The sequence below is a fragment of the Vigna radiata genome, chromosome 2 (assembly GCF_000741045.1).
Source record: "Vigna radiata var. radiata cultivar VC1973A chromosome 2, Vradiata_ver6, whole genome shotgun sequence".
NCBI classification, from domain to species: Eukaryota; Viridiplantae; Streptophyta; class Magnoliopsida; order Fabales; family Fabaceae; genus Vigna; species Vigna radiata.
In genome coordinates, this window is record NC_028352.1 from 12,492,807 (window position 1) to 12,510,939 (window position 18,133).

At 33.6% G+C, this 18,133-nt stretch overlaps 1 protein-coding gene and 1 long non-coding RNA gene across 4 annotated transcripts; both read left to right on the forward strand.

The window, feature by feature from the left end:
• Positions 1-5,322: 5,322 nt before the first annotated feature.
• On the forward strand, positions 5,323-8,870 carry LOC106755765 (scarecrow-like protein 21). Of its 3 annotated transcripts, none has more exons than XM_022778648.1 (2): positions 5,323-5,505; positions 5,926-8,870. In XM_022778648.1, the coding sequence occupies exon 2, from the start codon at positions 6,841-6,843 to the stop codon at positions 8,536-8,538; it is 1,698 nt and encodes a 565-aa protein (XP_022634369.1). In that variant the 5' UTR covers positions 5,323-5,505; positions 5,926-6,840; the 3' UTR covers positions 8,539-8,870. The 3 variants fall into 3 exon arrangements, with proteins under 3 accessions (XP_022634369.1, XP_022634370.1, XP_014493465.1); XM_022778649.1 differs by having other exon boundaries at positions 6,750-8,870; XM_014637979.2 differs by lacking the exon at positions 5,323-5,505 and having other exon boundaries at positions 5,519-6,074; positions 6,750-8,870.
• A 6,239-nt stretch (positions 8,871-15,109) lies between these two features.
• LOC111240559 lies at positions 15,110-18,133 on the forward strand. The gene is made up of 5 exons (XR_002665973.1): positions 15,110-15,450; positions 15,881-15,939; positions 16,025-16,323; positions 17,498-17,565; positions 17,674-18,133. It is a non-coding gene; the product is annotated as an uncharacterized LOC111240559 (long non-coding RNA).

Consider the following 18,133-nt stretch of genomic DNA (forward strand, 5'->3'; position numbering starts at 1 on the left):
TGGGCTTGGGCTTAAATTCTGTTACTTTTATGCGCTATAAATAGACCAAATGCGATTCTCAAAGTAATCTTTTGGCAAGCAAAGATGTCTAGAGAAGTTCTACACTCCTTGGAGGAGATTTCTTGGATGCTTAGGCTCCACTTTATCAAATCTAGGGTTTACTCTTTCATTCTTTCATTTAATTCCATCTAGTTTCACCATGTCTATGGTGAACTAAACCCTTTGTTGTTGGGGAACAATGTAATCTTTTGAAACTCTCTTATATTGAAATTCTTATTTTACTCATATGCTTATATTATCAATTGTTGGGTTTCTTATCTATGCTCAATGCTCTTATCGTTTAACTCATTTGGTAAGAAGATATTTGCCTTTGTCGATACGGGAACGTACGGGAAAGTCATGAACTAATAGGAAATTCCTTGATTAAGCAATACTGCCAAGAGATAGGGGTAGGACGATCAATTGTATTTTGCTTATGTACTTTAAATGCATTATTAATTACTCAAGGAGACTAGAGATAGTAAACCAGTAATTAATAGTAGGTTTTCGCCGAGGAATTGGGCTTAGGGTAGGCCAAGAAAGTTTGCATGACAATTTGATAATAAATCGAATTAAAAAAGAAAAGTAGATATAAGAGGGCGAATAAGATGAAATATTAAACACCAATAACTCCATTCATTCATATCTTTTCTTTGCCAATTGATTCACTTTCATTTGCATGTTTATTTTCGTTTTGCATTCACACTACAAAATTATTTCTTTCTCAAGTCTTATAAGATCAATTTACATGAAAGATAAGGCCTAAGAGTCCTTTTGGAGAACGATACTCGGACTTACCGTTTATATATTACTTGATAGCGATCTGGTATACACTTACCAAGGCTTAACACTTTGTATTATGGGCCTAGTAGTGTAGGAATTCAATTGGGCCTTGTATTTTGGGCCAAGTAGAATAAGATTTTGACCAAACAAGTCAACAAAGGGTCAAGGCCCAAAGTTGACTATGCTTGGACCTCCAAAATGGGTGTGTTGACCAAGGGGTCAACATTTTGGCTAAGCTTGGAGAATAAGGGAGAAGAATTTCGTCCTAGACATGTGGAAGCTTCCCATTGAAGAGTTTTCCTCCTAGTTAGTGGCCATGTGTCACTCTAGGAATGAAGAGTTTTTCATATGTCTCATTTGAGAGGATTTTTGCCACTTGTCTCCCTCCTATTAGAGATTATTTCTCCTTGCTCTCCAAGACAACCAAGGTGGCTCTTTTAGGTTAAAGTTTCATCCCATTTTGAGACACCTTAGCCCATAAATAGAGGTGTTCTCCATCATGTAATCACCTTTGGTTTAGAGTAAAGTTATGTTGCCATTTTTGTGCCATACTACTCTTTTAAGGTCATCCTAGGCTAGAGCAACCCAAGTGGCCTCCTCTAGCCACCTTCCTCCAAGAGTTGACCCAATCTCTCTTAGAGAACCTACTTAGTTGAATTTTTCTCCCTGCCCAATCCTACAGTTTTTTTTTTACTCATTTTGGATGTTTTGTTGATAGATATGGTTTATTATGTGGTCTTAATTCCCATCATTGATGAACTTGAGTGAATTAACATCAGAATAAATATTTTTTCTATTAAAAATTTGTCAACAAGTTAAAGTTGTGGGAAAACACTAAAAGGCTCGTAGTCAATAAGCTGATCATGAAATAGAAGGTCTTCATGAGTAAGTTATACTTAACGTTATAACACTATAATATTGTATTTGTTTATAGAACTAGCTTTAATTTATTCCCCTCGGGTTTAACGAGGAATGAGTCTTTTGTAAGATTGATGTATGTGATGAGACATCACTTTTAATATGATGTGATTAATTGTAAAGTAGATTCTAACATAAACGTTTTATAGTGGTTCACCTATATAGATCTACGTCCAATTTTCCTCTAAGATAACTTAAAGGGTTCCACTAGATATTCAACAAAGTACATTTGAGTATTCTAACCACTCATAGTATCCCTAGGCGCTCATGGTATCAACCTGATACACCGTCTAGTTAAGTTTCACACACTCCTAGTTGTGCAGTATTCTTCACCACTTCTAGTATCCCTAGACGCTTCTGGTATCCCTAAACGTTCTTGGTATCCTTAGATGCTCCTGGTATCAATTTGATACACCATCTAATTAAATGGTGATTCGACGAAGAGAGCTCCTTTGACACCACTGGCTTCTAATTTTAATATTTCAAGTAATTTTATTTTACATTATCTGCTTATAAACTAAATAAAAACTTCACATAATACTATATCCATTTTATCTTATCTCTTTAACCTCATAATGAATTAAAACTATATAATAGTCATCTAAACTTATAATCCTTACTATGTTAATAAACTTTATTTTTAAACTTAGTATAAAGTGCTATATTAAACTCAGTTATCATTGACATGTTAAGAACAATCATTACACATATTAAATTATTTATCTTTGTAAAATATATATATATATATATATATATATATATATATATATATATATATATATATATATATATATATATATATATATATATATATATATATATATATATATATATATATATATATATATATATATATATATATATATGAGTTTGTTAGCAATGTGTACCGGGTTTTAGTAGACAAAAATACCCTCATATATTATGGATTTTAAGTTTAAGGTTAAAGGTATTTGAATAAATTTCTTTCTCAAAACTAAAAAAAAAAAAACAAGAAACCCCCTAAACCCTTAGTCAACTCTCTCATTCCTCTTAACCCATTTGTCTTTCATCTCTCTCACTCTACCTTTTCTCTGTCATCTAGCCCCATTTGAAAAAAATCAGAAACACTTGCCTAACGTTAATCCATCTTCCTCACTTATCTAATTTGTTTCTCTCTCATCTCCACACTCTTCCTCACCCACACACAACAACCTGTGACACCACAATTTGTTGCTCTTGCTCTGTTTGTTCATTTGTTTTTCACTTTATAAATAACGAAATAATTGATGATGTTGATGTTGATTTTTGATTGGAGGGTTATGTTATATATTTTTCCTTCTTATAATTATTAAATTTCATTTTTAAATTAAATCAAGGTAAAGAAAACCTTTACAAATCACAAAATTTTCATGCATCATTTGCGCATCTACACTACATTTCATTATATTTTTTTATCAAAATATACATTGAGTTTATTTATTGATGTGTATACATGACTTTTTTTTAATGATAAATATTAAAATTAAAAAAGAAATTGATATAAAGTTTATGCATAGTTAAACACACATAGCAAAATCTTCTTCTTATTGGAAGCAGCAAAACATGGTTGCTAGTGGTGCCACTCTAGATGGATTATTCTGGTCGGTGTATGAAGGGTGCATTTCTAGCTACGATAGTTGCATTGAACGACGTTCATTTTTTTTTATCATTTAGTGTGAGTAGTTTACATGAAATTGAAATAAGTAATTTCATATAATACAAAATTAATAATAATAAATAAACATATTAAGATACAATGAATAATCTTACAACACTCCTTTTGATTATTTTATTATTAAAGTGGAAAACAAATGAACAAAGAGATCAAGAGCAACAAATTGCGGTGTCATGGGTTGTTGTGTGTGGATGAGAGAGAGTATGAAGATGAGAGAGAAATAAGAATGGAGATGAGAGAGAAACAAATTGAATAAGTGAGGAAGGTGGATTAGGATTAGGCGAGTGTTTCTGATTTTTTCAATTCGGGCTACAGTAGGGATGATAGAGAAAAGGTTGGAGTGAGAAAGATGAAAGAGAAAGGGTTGAGAGGAATGAGAGTAAGGATGGCAAAAAAATCCGCGGGCACGGGTATCTGCGGGTAAAACCCGCGGCAGGTAGTTATTACCCGCGGGTAACGGGTAGCGGGTATTTTAATACCCGCTTCTAAACGGGTACGGGTAGTATACTACCCGACCCGCGGGTACCCGTTACCGGCAAAAAATAAATAAAAAAATTAATTTATATATTTTTTTAATTAAATTTAATTAAAAATAAAATATAATTATATTTTATTATATTAAAATTAATTAAAATTAATTTTTAATTTATATTTAATTTAATTTATATTATATATATATATATTTTGTAATTTTATTTTAAAAAATATAAAATATATATATTTTTTTATTTTTTGCGGATATCCGCGGGTACTCGCGGATTTTTAAAATACTTGGGGTATTTTTTAAGCGGGTACCCGGCGGGTAGCGGGTCGGGTGACGGGTACATTTTTATCCGGCGGGTCGGGTTGCGGGTAGACATTTTTATCCGACCCGTTGCCATCCCTAAATGAGAGATGTGATGTGAGTAAGGATTTGAGTTTTTCTTTTTTTTTTTTTATTTTTTTTTTTATTTTTAAGTTTTGAGAATGAAAATTGTTAAAATACCCTTAACCTTAAAACTTAGAATCCATGATATATAAAAGTATTTTTGTCTATTAAAATATACTAATTGAAAAAACAGCGGAAACGTGTTAGCAAACCCCTTTTATATCTATATCTATATATATATATTAAATTACTTATCTTTATAACATGAGGGGATAAAAAAAATTTACAAACTTCTAGTAAAACTAATAAAACTTTGTTAGATATAATAAAAAGAGAATTATCACATTGAACAAACTTCACGAAAATTAAAAACAAATAGTAATTAAATATAATTTTAGTCTATGAATTATGATACAAAATTAAAATTTGGTTTCAAACTAACCTTCGAAATATTTACATTATTTAACAATTTCTAATTTAAATATTAAATGTTTAATACACAAAAGAATCAATATTATTAAATTAAAAATCTATATCTATTAATTTTTTAAATTTAGTAATTAAAATATATTAAAATTTAAGACAAAAATAAATTTTAGTTTCATATCAAAATTTAGGAAATATAAAGTATTAATAAAAGGAGAGAAAGTTGTAAGGAATATATTCCACTAAGCAAATTTTATTGTTTCTATAAAAGAGAATTCGAATTCATCTATCTCTTGATGAATCTTGAACTATTCATATTTTATCCCAATTCAGTACGAGAGACTCTCACCGAAACATAAAAAAGCGAAAGACAGCCTGCTACGCTGCTGACAGATATGTTCGAAATCCAAGTTCCAAACGTGTGCTCTGGTCGGCGTTTTCAACGCTTCAGTCAACCTAAACCACTTAACGTCCGTTACAAAACCACAAAATTTCTAACGATTATTTTCCTCCGTTACTATTATTCCGCCGTCAAATTTCCAACACCTTTTTCTTCTGCTTTTTCTTCCCCTATATTTATACATACCCTGTTTGAACACTCCCGGTCTCAAATTGCGGTTATTAAAAAAAACTCCTTCTCCTGATGCCTTCATTTTCCTTCAAAACCATATTATTATATGTCATCAACTGAAGCGAAATTCAGCATAGTTTAGCTCTGCACGTGTATTGAATCAAAGTCTTTTCTATTGGTACGCGTTGAATATTAATGGTCTTCAAGGTATGCTAAGTGCTTACACCAACGTTTTTCACTTTCCTAGACAATTTGGTTTTCTCGGTCACCGTTTTTTTTTGTTTTCGCAGTTTATGCACCTTTTTCTATGTTACATTTTTGTTTGCTTTCAAGGCTGATTCTTAATGCTTGGTGATTTGAGGGTCTTGCTTTCTGAATTAAGAAAGAGAATTTTACATGTTATTGTTTGATTGAGAAGAATGATGTAACATCATTTCTGCCGCTGAAAGCTGCAAATTTTGGTTGAGTTGAAGGTTTTGATTTTGATTTGGTTTAAATTTTTTGCTTGAATAAAATGGTTTGGGCGGGGTGGATTAGTGGATTTTGAATTAAGACGAAGGTTCTTTTACTGGGTTTTGAGGAATTTTTCTGGATTTATTGGTATGGTATGAACAACTGTATATGCAGCTTCCATGAACTCAGCATCGGGAAGTGGGGCAACTGCACAATAACATCAACAGGAAATAATATGGTTTAAGTTTTGGTTACGTGGCTTAGTGGTTTTCCTGGTTGCAAAGTAAACATTGGGACTGCAATGAGGAATTGTGACTTACATGGTATCGTTGCGATTGTTACTATCGATGTTATTATAAGCTTCCTTTTCTTACTAGTTGAGTTTTTCTATGTTCGTGATGTGTAAGTCTTTCTCCTGGTCACTAAATTAGTACATGACCATATTTTTTCTTGATTTGAGATATCTAACGTGTCCCCTCATGCCTAACATGTTCCCGAAAACCAAAATCTGAACATCTCAAACAAGAAAATGGAAGAATGTCCGTTAATGGGTAACACCATTTTATAAAGTGAACTTTAAACTTACATAAATCTTACAAATCAGCTTATAAGTTGAGATTTTGCATCTAATTATATATTATATATTATGATTTGGTTATATCTAGCTGAAGTGAGTTGGATACATAGACTAAAGAGATAGTCAAATTATAATATGTAGGTGGTTACAAACTTCACTTTAGAATTTATTTTTGTGATATTAAATTAGATTTGAAGTTCATCTTCCAAAAATAGAGAAGAGTAGCGATGAATTCAATAACAAAATACCAGAATTGTAGCTTTACATCTGCTAATTAGCGTTATATTTTCAGTGTGTTCAAGTTCATATAATTCTTGTACGTATGTGTGATGTTTCTTCCCTTCTCCACTTGTTGGGGCAAAAATAAGTTTTATTGTCTTGCTTATGCGAATATTGACAGATTGCTGCTCTGTTTTACAAGGTTTATCTGGTATTATTGTAAGTGTTGGTATACTAGTCTGGAGCAGAAGTTTGCCAAGGAAACTGCTTTTAGCTGATTGCTTTGTCATAGTATGGACTTGAATGAGTTTTCAAGTGTCGGTGTGACTAGTTCGGCAGGAATTCCTTGCACATCATCTTATAATCCTATTTCAGCAATACCCAACAGGTTGCTTGGATCCTTAGAACAAAACATAGAACACTCTCCTAATTCGGCCCTTTCTACCCATTTTGATTCTGATACCCTTTCTTCTGCGCTAAGTGACGGCCAAGAACAGCACACCGCTGGGGAAATTCACTCTGGTGTAAACCCTTTGCAGGAAACCAATCATTATTTGTATAGGCCAGTCTCACCTGTGGACCATCTCCAAGACGGTAAGCATCTATCTACTAGATGCTTTTTTCCACTGGATATAGGTTATGATCATGAAACAAGGTATGCATTGCTGGAACTAGAAAGTGCTTTGATGGCACCTGATGGTGATGATCAAGTCACCACATCAAGCACTTCTTTGGGTGTTAGCAGAAGGTCTACAACATCTGCCCAGAGAAATAGGTCCTGGAGCCATGAGGGGCAGCCGAGTGATGTTGCACGAGTAGGTAAGCGTCACAAATCAACTGAGGAAGTATCACTACAAGGATTCCCATCAACCAATTTGAAAGAATTGCTGATTGTATCAGCCAAAGCCTTGTCTGAAAACAACATGAAAGATTTTGATCGACTGATAGAGAAGGCTAGAAGTGTTGTGTCTATAACTGGGGAGCCAATCCAGCGCCTTGGTGCTTATTTGGTGGAAGGACTTGTTGCTAGGAAGGGGGCATCAGGGAATAACATCTACCGTGCGCTCAGATGCAGAGAACCTGAAGGAAAAGACTTGCTCTCTTACATTCAGCTACTGTATGAAATATGTCCCTACTTAAAATTTGGTTACATGGCTGCCAATGGCGCCATTGCTGAAGCTTGTAGAGATGAGGACCAGATCCATATCATAGACTTTCAGATTGGTCAGGGAATTCAATGGATGACACTTCTTCAAGCTCTTGCTGCAAGACCTGGTGGAGCTCCTCATGTGCGGATATCAGGGATTGATGACCCCCTTTCTAAATATGTTCGTGGTGATGGATTAGAAGCCGTTGGAAAAAGGTTGGCTGAAATATCTCAGACATTTAACATCCCAGTAGAGTTCCACAGTGTGCCTGTTTTAGCTCCATATGTGACAAAAGACATGCTTGACATCAGGCCTGGTGAGGCTTTGGCTGTGAATTTCCCTTTGCAACTCCATCACACGGCTGATGAGAGTGTGGATATGAATAATCCAAGGGATGGACTTTTGAGATTGGTGAAATCACTTTCTCCCAAGGTAACTACGTTGATTGAGCAAGAGTCGAACACTAATACCACTCCTTTCTTCAACAGGTTTATAGAAACCTTGGATTACTACTTGGCAATTTTTGAGTCCATTGATGTGTCTCTTGCAAGAAAGAGCAAGGATCGAATTAATGTTGAACAACATTGTCTGGCACGGGATATTGTCAATATTGTTGCTTGTGAAGGGAAGGAAAGGGTAGAGAGACATGAACTATTAGGCAAGTGGAAGTCTAGGTTCACAATGGCTGGATTTTCTCAATATCCTTTAAGTTCATACGTTAATTCTGTCATAAGGAGCCTGCTTAGGTGCTATTCAGAACATTATAATCTTGTGGAGAAGGATGGGGCCATGTTGTTAGGATGGAAGGACAGAAATTTGATTTCAGCTTCAGCATGGCATTGATTACATGCAGAGAGGAAATATTGTACTTGGGGTAGAAATATCTTGCTGACAGCTTTATGTTGATTTCCAGGGCCATGTGTCCCTTATCATTGATTTAAAGGTCGTTGTTCCTATATGGAATTTCATATCATAGTGATGCTATAACAATTCTTTTATGGAATATTTAGTTATGTACAGGGTTTTGGTTAACAAATTTTTACTTGTTCCTCAAACTTATCCCTTGTCTTCAACAAAAAAATTCAATAATTTCACAATAAGATTGCTGACCGCTGGCTACATTCTTATGCGATAAATTTTGTTGCTTTACCCATTTTTGTTTTGATAACATTGTTTGCATAAGCTGATAAGATTGTAAGGTTCATTTTCTCTTTTTTTACGTTTGTTATGTTTCTATGTTCATTTAAAGATATGAGGTGAGAATGTTCATTTGCCTGTAGGTTCATTAAAAGTAATGCTATTTTTACTTAACTCTTGCATACCATTTTTGTCTTCTGTTCCTGGGAACTTCTAAATAGATTTTTCTCTCTCGTTTTGTTTACTTATTTTCTTCTTTTAGGGTGCGTTCAAGTTTTTCTTCTTCTTCTCTCTTTTGTCTTTTGTTTTGTCTTTCATTTCAAGATCTCTCTTATTATTTGTTTAGGTTTGTTTGAAGAACTCTTTCTATGTTTTCTTTGTTCACCATTTGTAATGTTATTGTTTGGTGTTTTTTCATGGTCGTTCAAGTACTATGTGTTTAAGCACCACGCTCATATGTTTTTCTTGTTCATAGTGATTTTTTTGTTCTTGTTAAATCTTGAGTTAATTTTGGAAGTTATTTAATGGAGTGTAGGAGTTACTAAAATAAAAATATATTAAAAAAATCATAATATGTTCCGGTTAGATAAAAAAAACCGTAATCCAAATAAACCATGACTTTTTCATCTAATCGTATTCTATTATGATTTTTTAAAAATAAAAAAATTTAACCTTATAAACTACAATTTTCTTAGGAACCATAACCTATTGTATATTATAGGTTACAGTTCTCAACCTAAGCCTATAACCTATCCGTTTTATACTACGTCTATGTTATCGTTTGTTAACCCTAATTTAAAATGAAAAATAACTATAGTCATATTCCCTTCATGCACTAATATAAAAATTTTAAATAAAGATACAATAGATAGATCAAACGAAAAATGAGAATAAAAAGAATAGAGATAACTATAAAATGATAGGATATACACAATTTAAATTCTTATTTTTTAATTAAAATTTAAAATTTCATACTTTTTATTAATCAAATCATTCTTATAAATAAATTTATGAAACTATTTTTTTAATTCTTTTTCATGCTGGTCTGGTTGTTTTCCCAATCCTAGTGTTCATCTTCAACGACTATGACGTTTCTACTGATTGTCATCCTTCTTCTGATCGGATCAAAAAATTTGTACGACCCATGTGGTACCTCACGAAATCATGGGCTCTCCTTTGTTGTCAAGTTTCAAACGTTTTTGACCTGCAACATGGTTAAACGCCAAAGAACCAAACACTCTAAGGTGTTTTACAGAGCATTTCATACCTGACCATGTTGCATGAGGCACATTGTCTGGCAACCGCTTCGTTGGACACCTGTTCAGGACGTATACAGATGTCGCAACTGCCTCTCCCCACAAATCACGTGACATGTCCTTCTCCTTGAGCATGCACCTCGCTATATTCATGATAGTCCTGTTGCGTCTTTCAGCCAAACCATTATGTTGTGGCGTATAAGGAGCCACCACCTCGTGGATTATTCCATGTTCTTTACAGAATCCTTCGAAATCACGTGATGTGTACTCACCACCCCCATTAGTTCTGATCAATTTTATTTGCTTTTCATTTTCTTTCTCTACCTGTTTTTTGAAATATTTGAATGTATTCATCACTTCAGTCTTCTGACTTATGAAAAATACCCATATCATTCGGCTAAACTCATCGATGAAGGTGACAAAGTATCTGTTCCCGACTAGTGTTGGAGGCTCAATTGGTCCACACACATCTGAGTGTATGATTTCCAATCTTTCTTTTAATCTCAGCTTTAGCTGTTTACAGAAGGGTCTTCTGGTTTGTTTTCCAACGATACATGATTCACAATCCTTATGTGGTTGGGTAATTCTTGGTAACCTTGATACTAATCCTTTACTGCTCAGCTGTTGCAGATCCTTGTAATTGAGATGTTCGAACCTAAGGTGCCATCTCAAGCTTTCATCTTCTTTAACAGAAGTCAAGCACCATAAGGTCTGGATCACCTCTAAGCGAACCTGAAAAGTACGATTTCAAGCTCTTACACATTTAAAAATCAAATTCTTACCTTGGTCGTATACCTCCATCTGAGCGTTGCTTCCCATGATGACGGTGTAACCATTTTCATTCAGTTGTCCCACGCTTAAGAGATTGCATTTCAACTTTGGAACTAGAAGTACATTCTCCAATGTTGCATGCAACCCATTTTTACTTTTGATTTTCACACTTCCAATTCCTTCGACTTTCAATGTGTTGTTATCTGCAACCCTTACTTTTCTCTTCTTGGATTCATCAAGATTCGTCAGCCAGCCTCTGTTGTATGTCATATGATTGGAACAGCCCGAATCTACATACCAAATATTCTGTGTCGTCCTAGTGTTTTCTGTGTTAGTAGCAACCATAAGAATCAGTGGTTCAGACTCGGATTCCTCTTCTTCTACTAAGTGAGCTTCTTTGTTACGGCCTTTCTTGTTCTGGGCATTCTTGTTGAACCAGCATGCATATGATAAGTGGCCTTTCTTACGACACACGAAGCATTCCATGTTCTTTTTCTCTTCTAATATATTGTTTCCTCGTGACGTTCTTCTTGTCAGAATAACTACTTTTCCCTTCTTGATCATCTGTATCTTTCTTCCATTTCTTCTGATCTTTGTTCTTACTTGTCCGTTTACATGATTTCTTCTTTCCTTCACCAGAAATATGTTGGATCTTCAAAGCTTGGTCATCACGTTTCTTTCTTCCATTTCGTCGCATCTCATAAGCTTCAAACGCGCTTTGTAGCTCTTCAATCTTAAGTTTCTCCATGTCTCTGGATTCTTCAATGGCTACGACGATATGATCAAATGCAACAGGCATTGACCTCATAATCTTTTCCATTATCATCACATCTGAAATCTTCTCCCTGTAGGCTTTCATTTGGTTCGCAACAGTTAGTACACTACTAAAGAACTCGCTTACCTTATCATTGTCTTCCATCTCCATATGTTCGTACTGTCTCCTAAAGGTCTGTAACCTTACTTTCTTGACTTTGTCTCCTCCTGAGTGACAACGAACAAGAATGTTCTATGCTTCCCTGACTGAAACCGCATTCTGTATCTTTTCGAAGTGCACATCGTCAACACATTGATGGATTAACAATAACGATTTATCATCCTTTTGCTTGAAGTCTTTCTTCTGCTCCTCCTCAATTCTCCTTCAATCACAGTGTTAACCCCTTGCACTCGGAAGACTACCCTCATCTGGGTACTCCAACGATTCCAATTCTTGTCTGTGAGTATAGAAAATTGCATTGTTGAAGGATCAGCCATTGCAAATGCTGTCAAGAACGTCTTCTCAATGTCTTTCTTGGACTGCCGTACTGCAGCAAGATGCTAGGACGTAACTTTTAACTCCTAGGTTCACCAACCTGGCTTACTGATACCACTATTAGAAACCAAACAAAAAGGTCGAGACAAAGAACGAGAGAGATAGCTAAGACAGTGAGCTGAATATACATCTATTAAAAAATGAAGTGATGGAGTGAATTTATACAAGTAGTGAGGGGTGATGGGAAAAGGTGGGAAAGGTAACAGAAACAACTGAAAACAGAAAATACAAGTTTGATTCAGTCAAACTTTAAAGTACAAAGCGAGAATTAAACCCCAACAACAATTACTATCAATTGAACAACCACAGACATCCAGATATTCAAGAGAATTCAGGCCCAATATAGTATTGGGTAAGATTACTAGTTTTATGCAGTTTCTCAAATTCAAAAGAACAAGCTTTCTCAGACTCTTAATCGATGGATTGTGTTTTTGGAGCTGTATGCATCCTTCAAGATTTATCCTTTCAAGATTTAGGGAATCTGCTACATCAGGCATCTCAACTAAACTTTTGCAAAAAGAGAGATCCAAACGCTTAAAATTAGGTAACGCTTACTGGCAAAAAAAAAAAAAACAAAATTAATAGTGACACTTGGGTTTTCTTTAATTTCTTTTTGCCATAAATTAATCAAAGAATAAAGGAATTAAAAATAAAATTTTTTTCATTTATTTTGTTTATTTTTACAAGTACAAATAAAAAATTAATTTACACTACCTTTGTGCCTTCCCATAGCTTTGAATAATGTCCTTACTCAGGATTAACTCAACCAATTTGTGTGACTGAAAACTTTGAGGCAAATACTCAAACGAATATCTCTTCCAAATAAGATATCCTAGTTCATTCGAAAGATGACTGAGACTTCCCGAAAACTCCACGTCCCCAACATAAAGCAATTTCAGGTGTTTAATTTTTGATAGACCATCTGCCTTGATGGTTTCATCTGTAACCCAGTTGCATGATTCCGTAAATTTAGGAGCAGTTTTGTAATTGTTGAATAGTCTATGATAATATTAGGAAGTTGCAGGTTACATACGTGGACAATATTTTCTTTTCAGTTCTTTAACCTTAGGTGAGGCTATATATTAGGCAATTTTTCATTCAATAAAACAGAGGAATTTCTTGTCACAATACAACGTTTACATACCTGGGATTTCAGCATCACCCCACTCCCAGTTAGATTTAAGAACTATTGCTTCAACGTTTTGAGTTGCCTATAACATCGCACATTGTTAGATGTAAGTTTTGAAGTATTTATAAATTCTAAAAGAATTGCAATCTAAAATTTATTATCAAACTTTTAACTTTACCTCATTCTCTAGCATAACATCACGGAGATCTTTGGGTGTCTACAACCTACTCCACTTTATAGGCTCTTTAGGTGATTCTTCCCGAACAATACACCTGGCCAAATCCACTAGCTACCTATGCATACGTATGAACCCACAAACATCTGTTTTAATGAGTGATTTATCTTTGAGCACTTGTATGCTATCTTCAGATGAAATCCACTGAAATTTATAATTTCCTTCACATCTTCTTCATAATAAGAATCGAAGAAGCAAGCAATATTAAAAAATGTCTGTTGGTCTTTTTCATCCAGTTGAATATAACTTATAATTAAGTGCAAAATATTCATAATATCTTTACTTTTATTTTCTTTTAGCCAGTCAATACACTTTTCCATTGTGACACTGTTAAGATATGTCAAATATTCTATTAAAGGATATTAGACAATCAAATATTATGTTAGTTATATTTTTGATATTATTATAATTTGTGCAAATTTGTGTATATGTCTTTCTTTTAATAGATGAAGGATCCTTCATCTATATATATATATATATATATATATATATATATATATATATATATATATATATATATATATATATATATATATATATATATATATGGTACTCTATTTCTTGAAATAATACATCAGAATTATTCTTTAAATCTTTTATTAACTTCGGCCAAGCAAATATGACCCAATTACTTCAATTGCCAAGGGATGGCCTTCAACATGTGATAGTATCTCAGGTTCCAAAATTTCGTAATCGCTCAAAATATAATTACCTTTGAAAGCATTTCTACGAAATAGTTGGATAACATCTTTCCAATTCAACAGTTGAACTTGATAAATATCATCCACTCCATGAATCTTCAATATTTGTTGATCCTTAGAAACTATGATGATTTTGCTCTCTCCACCTAAGCATTCTCGCAACAAATTGACTCTGTTCCCGCTGAATATCCTGAGTTGTTGAACTTGATCAACATTGTCAAAAACTATAAGTACCCCAGCATTGTTCAGTCTTGACCGCACCAAACATGTTCTCTCAATAACATTGCAAATCTCTAGATTTTTCTCATTTAGACATTGAGAAATTAAATGCTTTTGTATGCCTAACGAATTATAATCTCGATATATTTTGCTTACATCATCAATAAAACAACAATAACTATATTGATGACAAATTCTTTCATATAAAGCCCGAGCAAGAGTTCTCTTTCCTATGCCACCCATTCCACTTATTCCGACAACTCGAACATCATTAATGAGGACGAAACGCAAAATAGTTTCATATAAAGCCCGAGCAAGAGTTCTCTTTCTTAAGTTTTGAACCCGAGACTCTATCCCAACTAGTTCATCCCTTAGAAGATTTAAAATTTTTGGTCCCAAAATATTTATTATGGTTTGTTCATTTTGTGGCCTGAAAATTTAAATGAAATGAAGGCAAAACATCATGCAACACAACATGAAAAGAGTACATACATTTTTAGGATAAAATAATAACGTAAAAAATTTTAACTGTGAAACTATTATTTTCATTAAAATAGTTTATATTTGTACTCAATGTGCATGTTTCCTCCTGAACCTCTGTATTTAGATAAGGAAAACGTTTCTTTGACAACAAAAATTTGACAACGATTTGCCAACGATACGTGGCATCCTCTGATTTGTTGGTTTAATTGATTTTTTATAAATGTTAAAGTTTGATTTGGAAGGTATTTTTGGAAAGGGATTTTTATGAAACCAAAGGAGTTTGCGCCCCTTCTTCCCTATGAAACACACTCTCTCTGTCTAGAAATTTCATTTGAAACTCTCGGTCCCAAAGTCTCCGTCCACTCTCACTCGATTATTGTGAACTCTTGGCAGGCCACCAAAATCGTCTTTCTTCATCCAGGAAGTCCGCCATTAAAATCGTTTGTCTTCGTCTACTATTGTAGTGTTGGGAGAAAGTCTCGATAGGGGCCAGCGTTGTCATCTTTTCTCGAAAGGTACTCTTCTGTTCTTTTGGATTGTTTTTCCTGTCCACGGCGTGATTTTCCTGCTGCCTTTGTTAAACCCTAATTTTGCTCTGGTCTTAAACTCGAATATTAAGATTTTGTATAAAAGGTTTCGGTCTTGGATATTTGTAAGCGAATGGATTTGTGTATGGTTGCTCGCTTGTTTTCTCAATTCATAAACCTAATGTAGATTTCCATTGCAGTCTTTAATCGTTGTTCTGAATTTAATAAAACTTTTTTTTTTGTGTATTTTGGGAACTAGTTCTGAGTAGCCTTTAGATGACGAGATTTGACATTTGTATTCCTTGTGCTCAAAGAACTTCATGGATACCACTTTGTTATTGTGGTCACAAAGTGAAGCAGAGGCAGTTTGGTTCTCTGAATTTCATTATTAATTTTTTGACTTTCTGTTTATTTTCAGAGCAAAAGAAACAAAAAGTTTCTGAAATAAAGACTGGAATTGATGAAGTTGAAGCTTTGGTACTTCTTTTTCTTCTGCATTGGAAAGCTGTATTTATTTTCTCTATACTCTGGTTCAGATATGGTTTATCTAATGAATCTGTAGATTCGAAAAATGGACCTCGAGGCAAGAAGTTTGCAGCCAAACGTCAATGGTGTGCTTCTTGCTAAGTTGCGGGAGTATAAATCGGATCTAAACAATCTTAAAACTGAAGTGAAGAAAATTGTATCTGAAACCTATCATTCACTCGATGTATCTGAAAGAATGGAGACAATTTATCTGCAGTTGTGATTTGCTTCCAGCAGCAACCTCCTCCTCGCAACTTGGCGGCCCCTCGGCCTAGAGTGCACTGGAGTTTCTCTGCTTAAGGTTTGAAGAGTTGCAGAGTTTCCTTGATAACTTGGGTAATTGAGTTTCTTCAATTTTCATCTTTTTGAGGATTAATATTCATTTGTAATTGTAGGTGTAGTATAATTAAAAAGACTAATAAATTTTACTTTAGAAATTAATATGTAGAGATGTATGAGTGTAAAGTGAAAATATAATTAAAAAATGTAAGTTAGAATGGTTGGAAGAATTATGTTAACTAGTTGCAGCGTGAAATGTACTTCTAAATCAAATGAGAACAAGAATATTCTCATCATAATTAAAATAGAAAGTTAAAACTATATGTTTTTATTTACGACATTTAGGTTGCTTATATGAGGAAGTTGCCAAAGTGGTAATTCTTGGTTCTGTTTCTTGGTTATGTAATTTTGTTTAAGTTACATTAAATGAGGTATATGATTTAAAATTGGAACTGCAGGTGGTGTTATGATTATGTCATTTGGCATAATTTATATTAAGTTTGTATTGGCAATCTTTTTTAAGTTACATTAAATGAGGTATATGATTTAAAATTGGAATTGCAGGTGGTGTTATGATTGTCATTGGCATAATTTATATTAAGTTTGTATTGGCAATCTTTTTTAAGTTACATTTAATGAGGTATATGATTTAAAATTGGAACTGCAGGTGGTGTTATGATTATGTCATTGGCATAATTTTATATTAAGTTTGTATTAGCAGAGAGGAAAAGAAAAAAAAATTGAGTCAATGGACAAGTTTACCTGATTGGTGACAATCAATTCTCTAGAACTTTACCTGATTTCATTCATCAATGGACAAGTTTAGAGAGATTGTATGAACCTTTATTGGTTTATTAGGGTAATTGTTTTTAAGTATAATAGGGTGACGTAAGGAAATGGTTTTACTGATTTGATTTTGAATCTAGTAAGTTATACATATTATACTATTTGCCAAAGAAAATAATTTTAATGTTTGAATATTAAATTAAAAATTAATGTGATTAAATAATTGATTAATTATAGATAAAATGTTATTACATTATTTGTTAGCTCTAAAAATATAAATAATGTGAAGATGTAATATTAGAAAATATTTTAGTTATGACAAAAGCTTTGGCCTTAGTCAAAGTTGTTTCGATTTTGATTATGGTGAAGAAAGTCCGTATAGTTGGTTGTCTATGTAGACCTTTACTAAAAAAAACTTACAGATTGTATAATTTTTTGTTTCCAGATTGGCAGTTTGATGTATGAGCCTCGACATCTTCGTTGCCTCCTATTGGTGGTGGTGATATTTACACGGTGAGTAGACTCATTAAAAGAATTTTTCAGAACTTATACCATTGACTTGTTTTTGACTTGAAGATTTGACTTCTTTTGAGTCCTGCTTCTTCTTTCCTATGCTGGCAGTCTTCTGCAGAGGTACATCATTTGCCTTCAAGGGTGGTTTCTTGGTTTGTCCAGATTTTACAAGAACAGATGCAAGACCTTCAATGGTGGAATTCTTGATGATTGGTTTGTTCAATTTCTTAGTCTCCTCATTGGCTAGCAGAATGAAGAACAATGCCTTTTCTAAAGAATACCAAGGATCCTTCTTTCATGAAAAGCAAACAAACCTAGAAGATGAACATGACAAGATATTCATAGTACATTGAGTCTATAGAAGCAAAAGAGAAGCAAGTGATACTTTTGTAGTCTTAGTTGAACTAATAAATCTGCTAGTGTTTAGTATGGTATTTATCATTGTAAATGGTTTTGACATAGTGCTAACTTAGATTTAGATTGATAAGTTTGTTCATTATGAGTATATATTAAAATTGTGGTTATTGAATAGGTAACACATTATAATAGATTTATTAATGTAATTGCT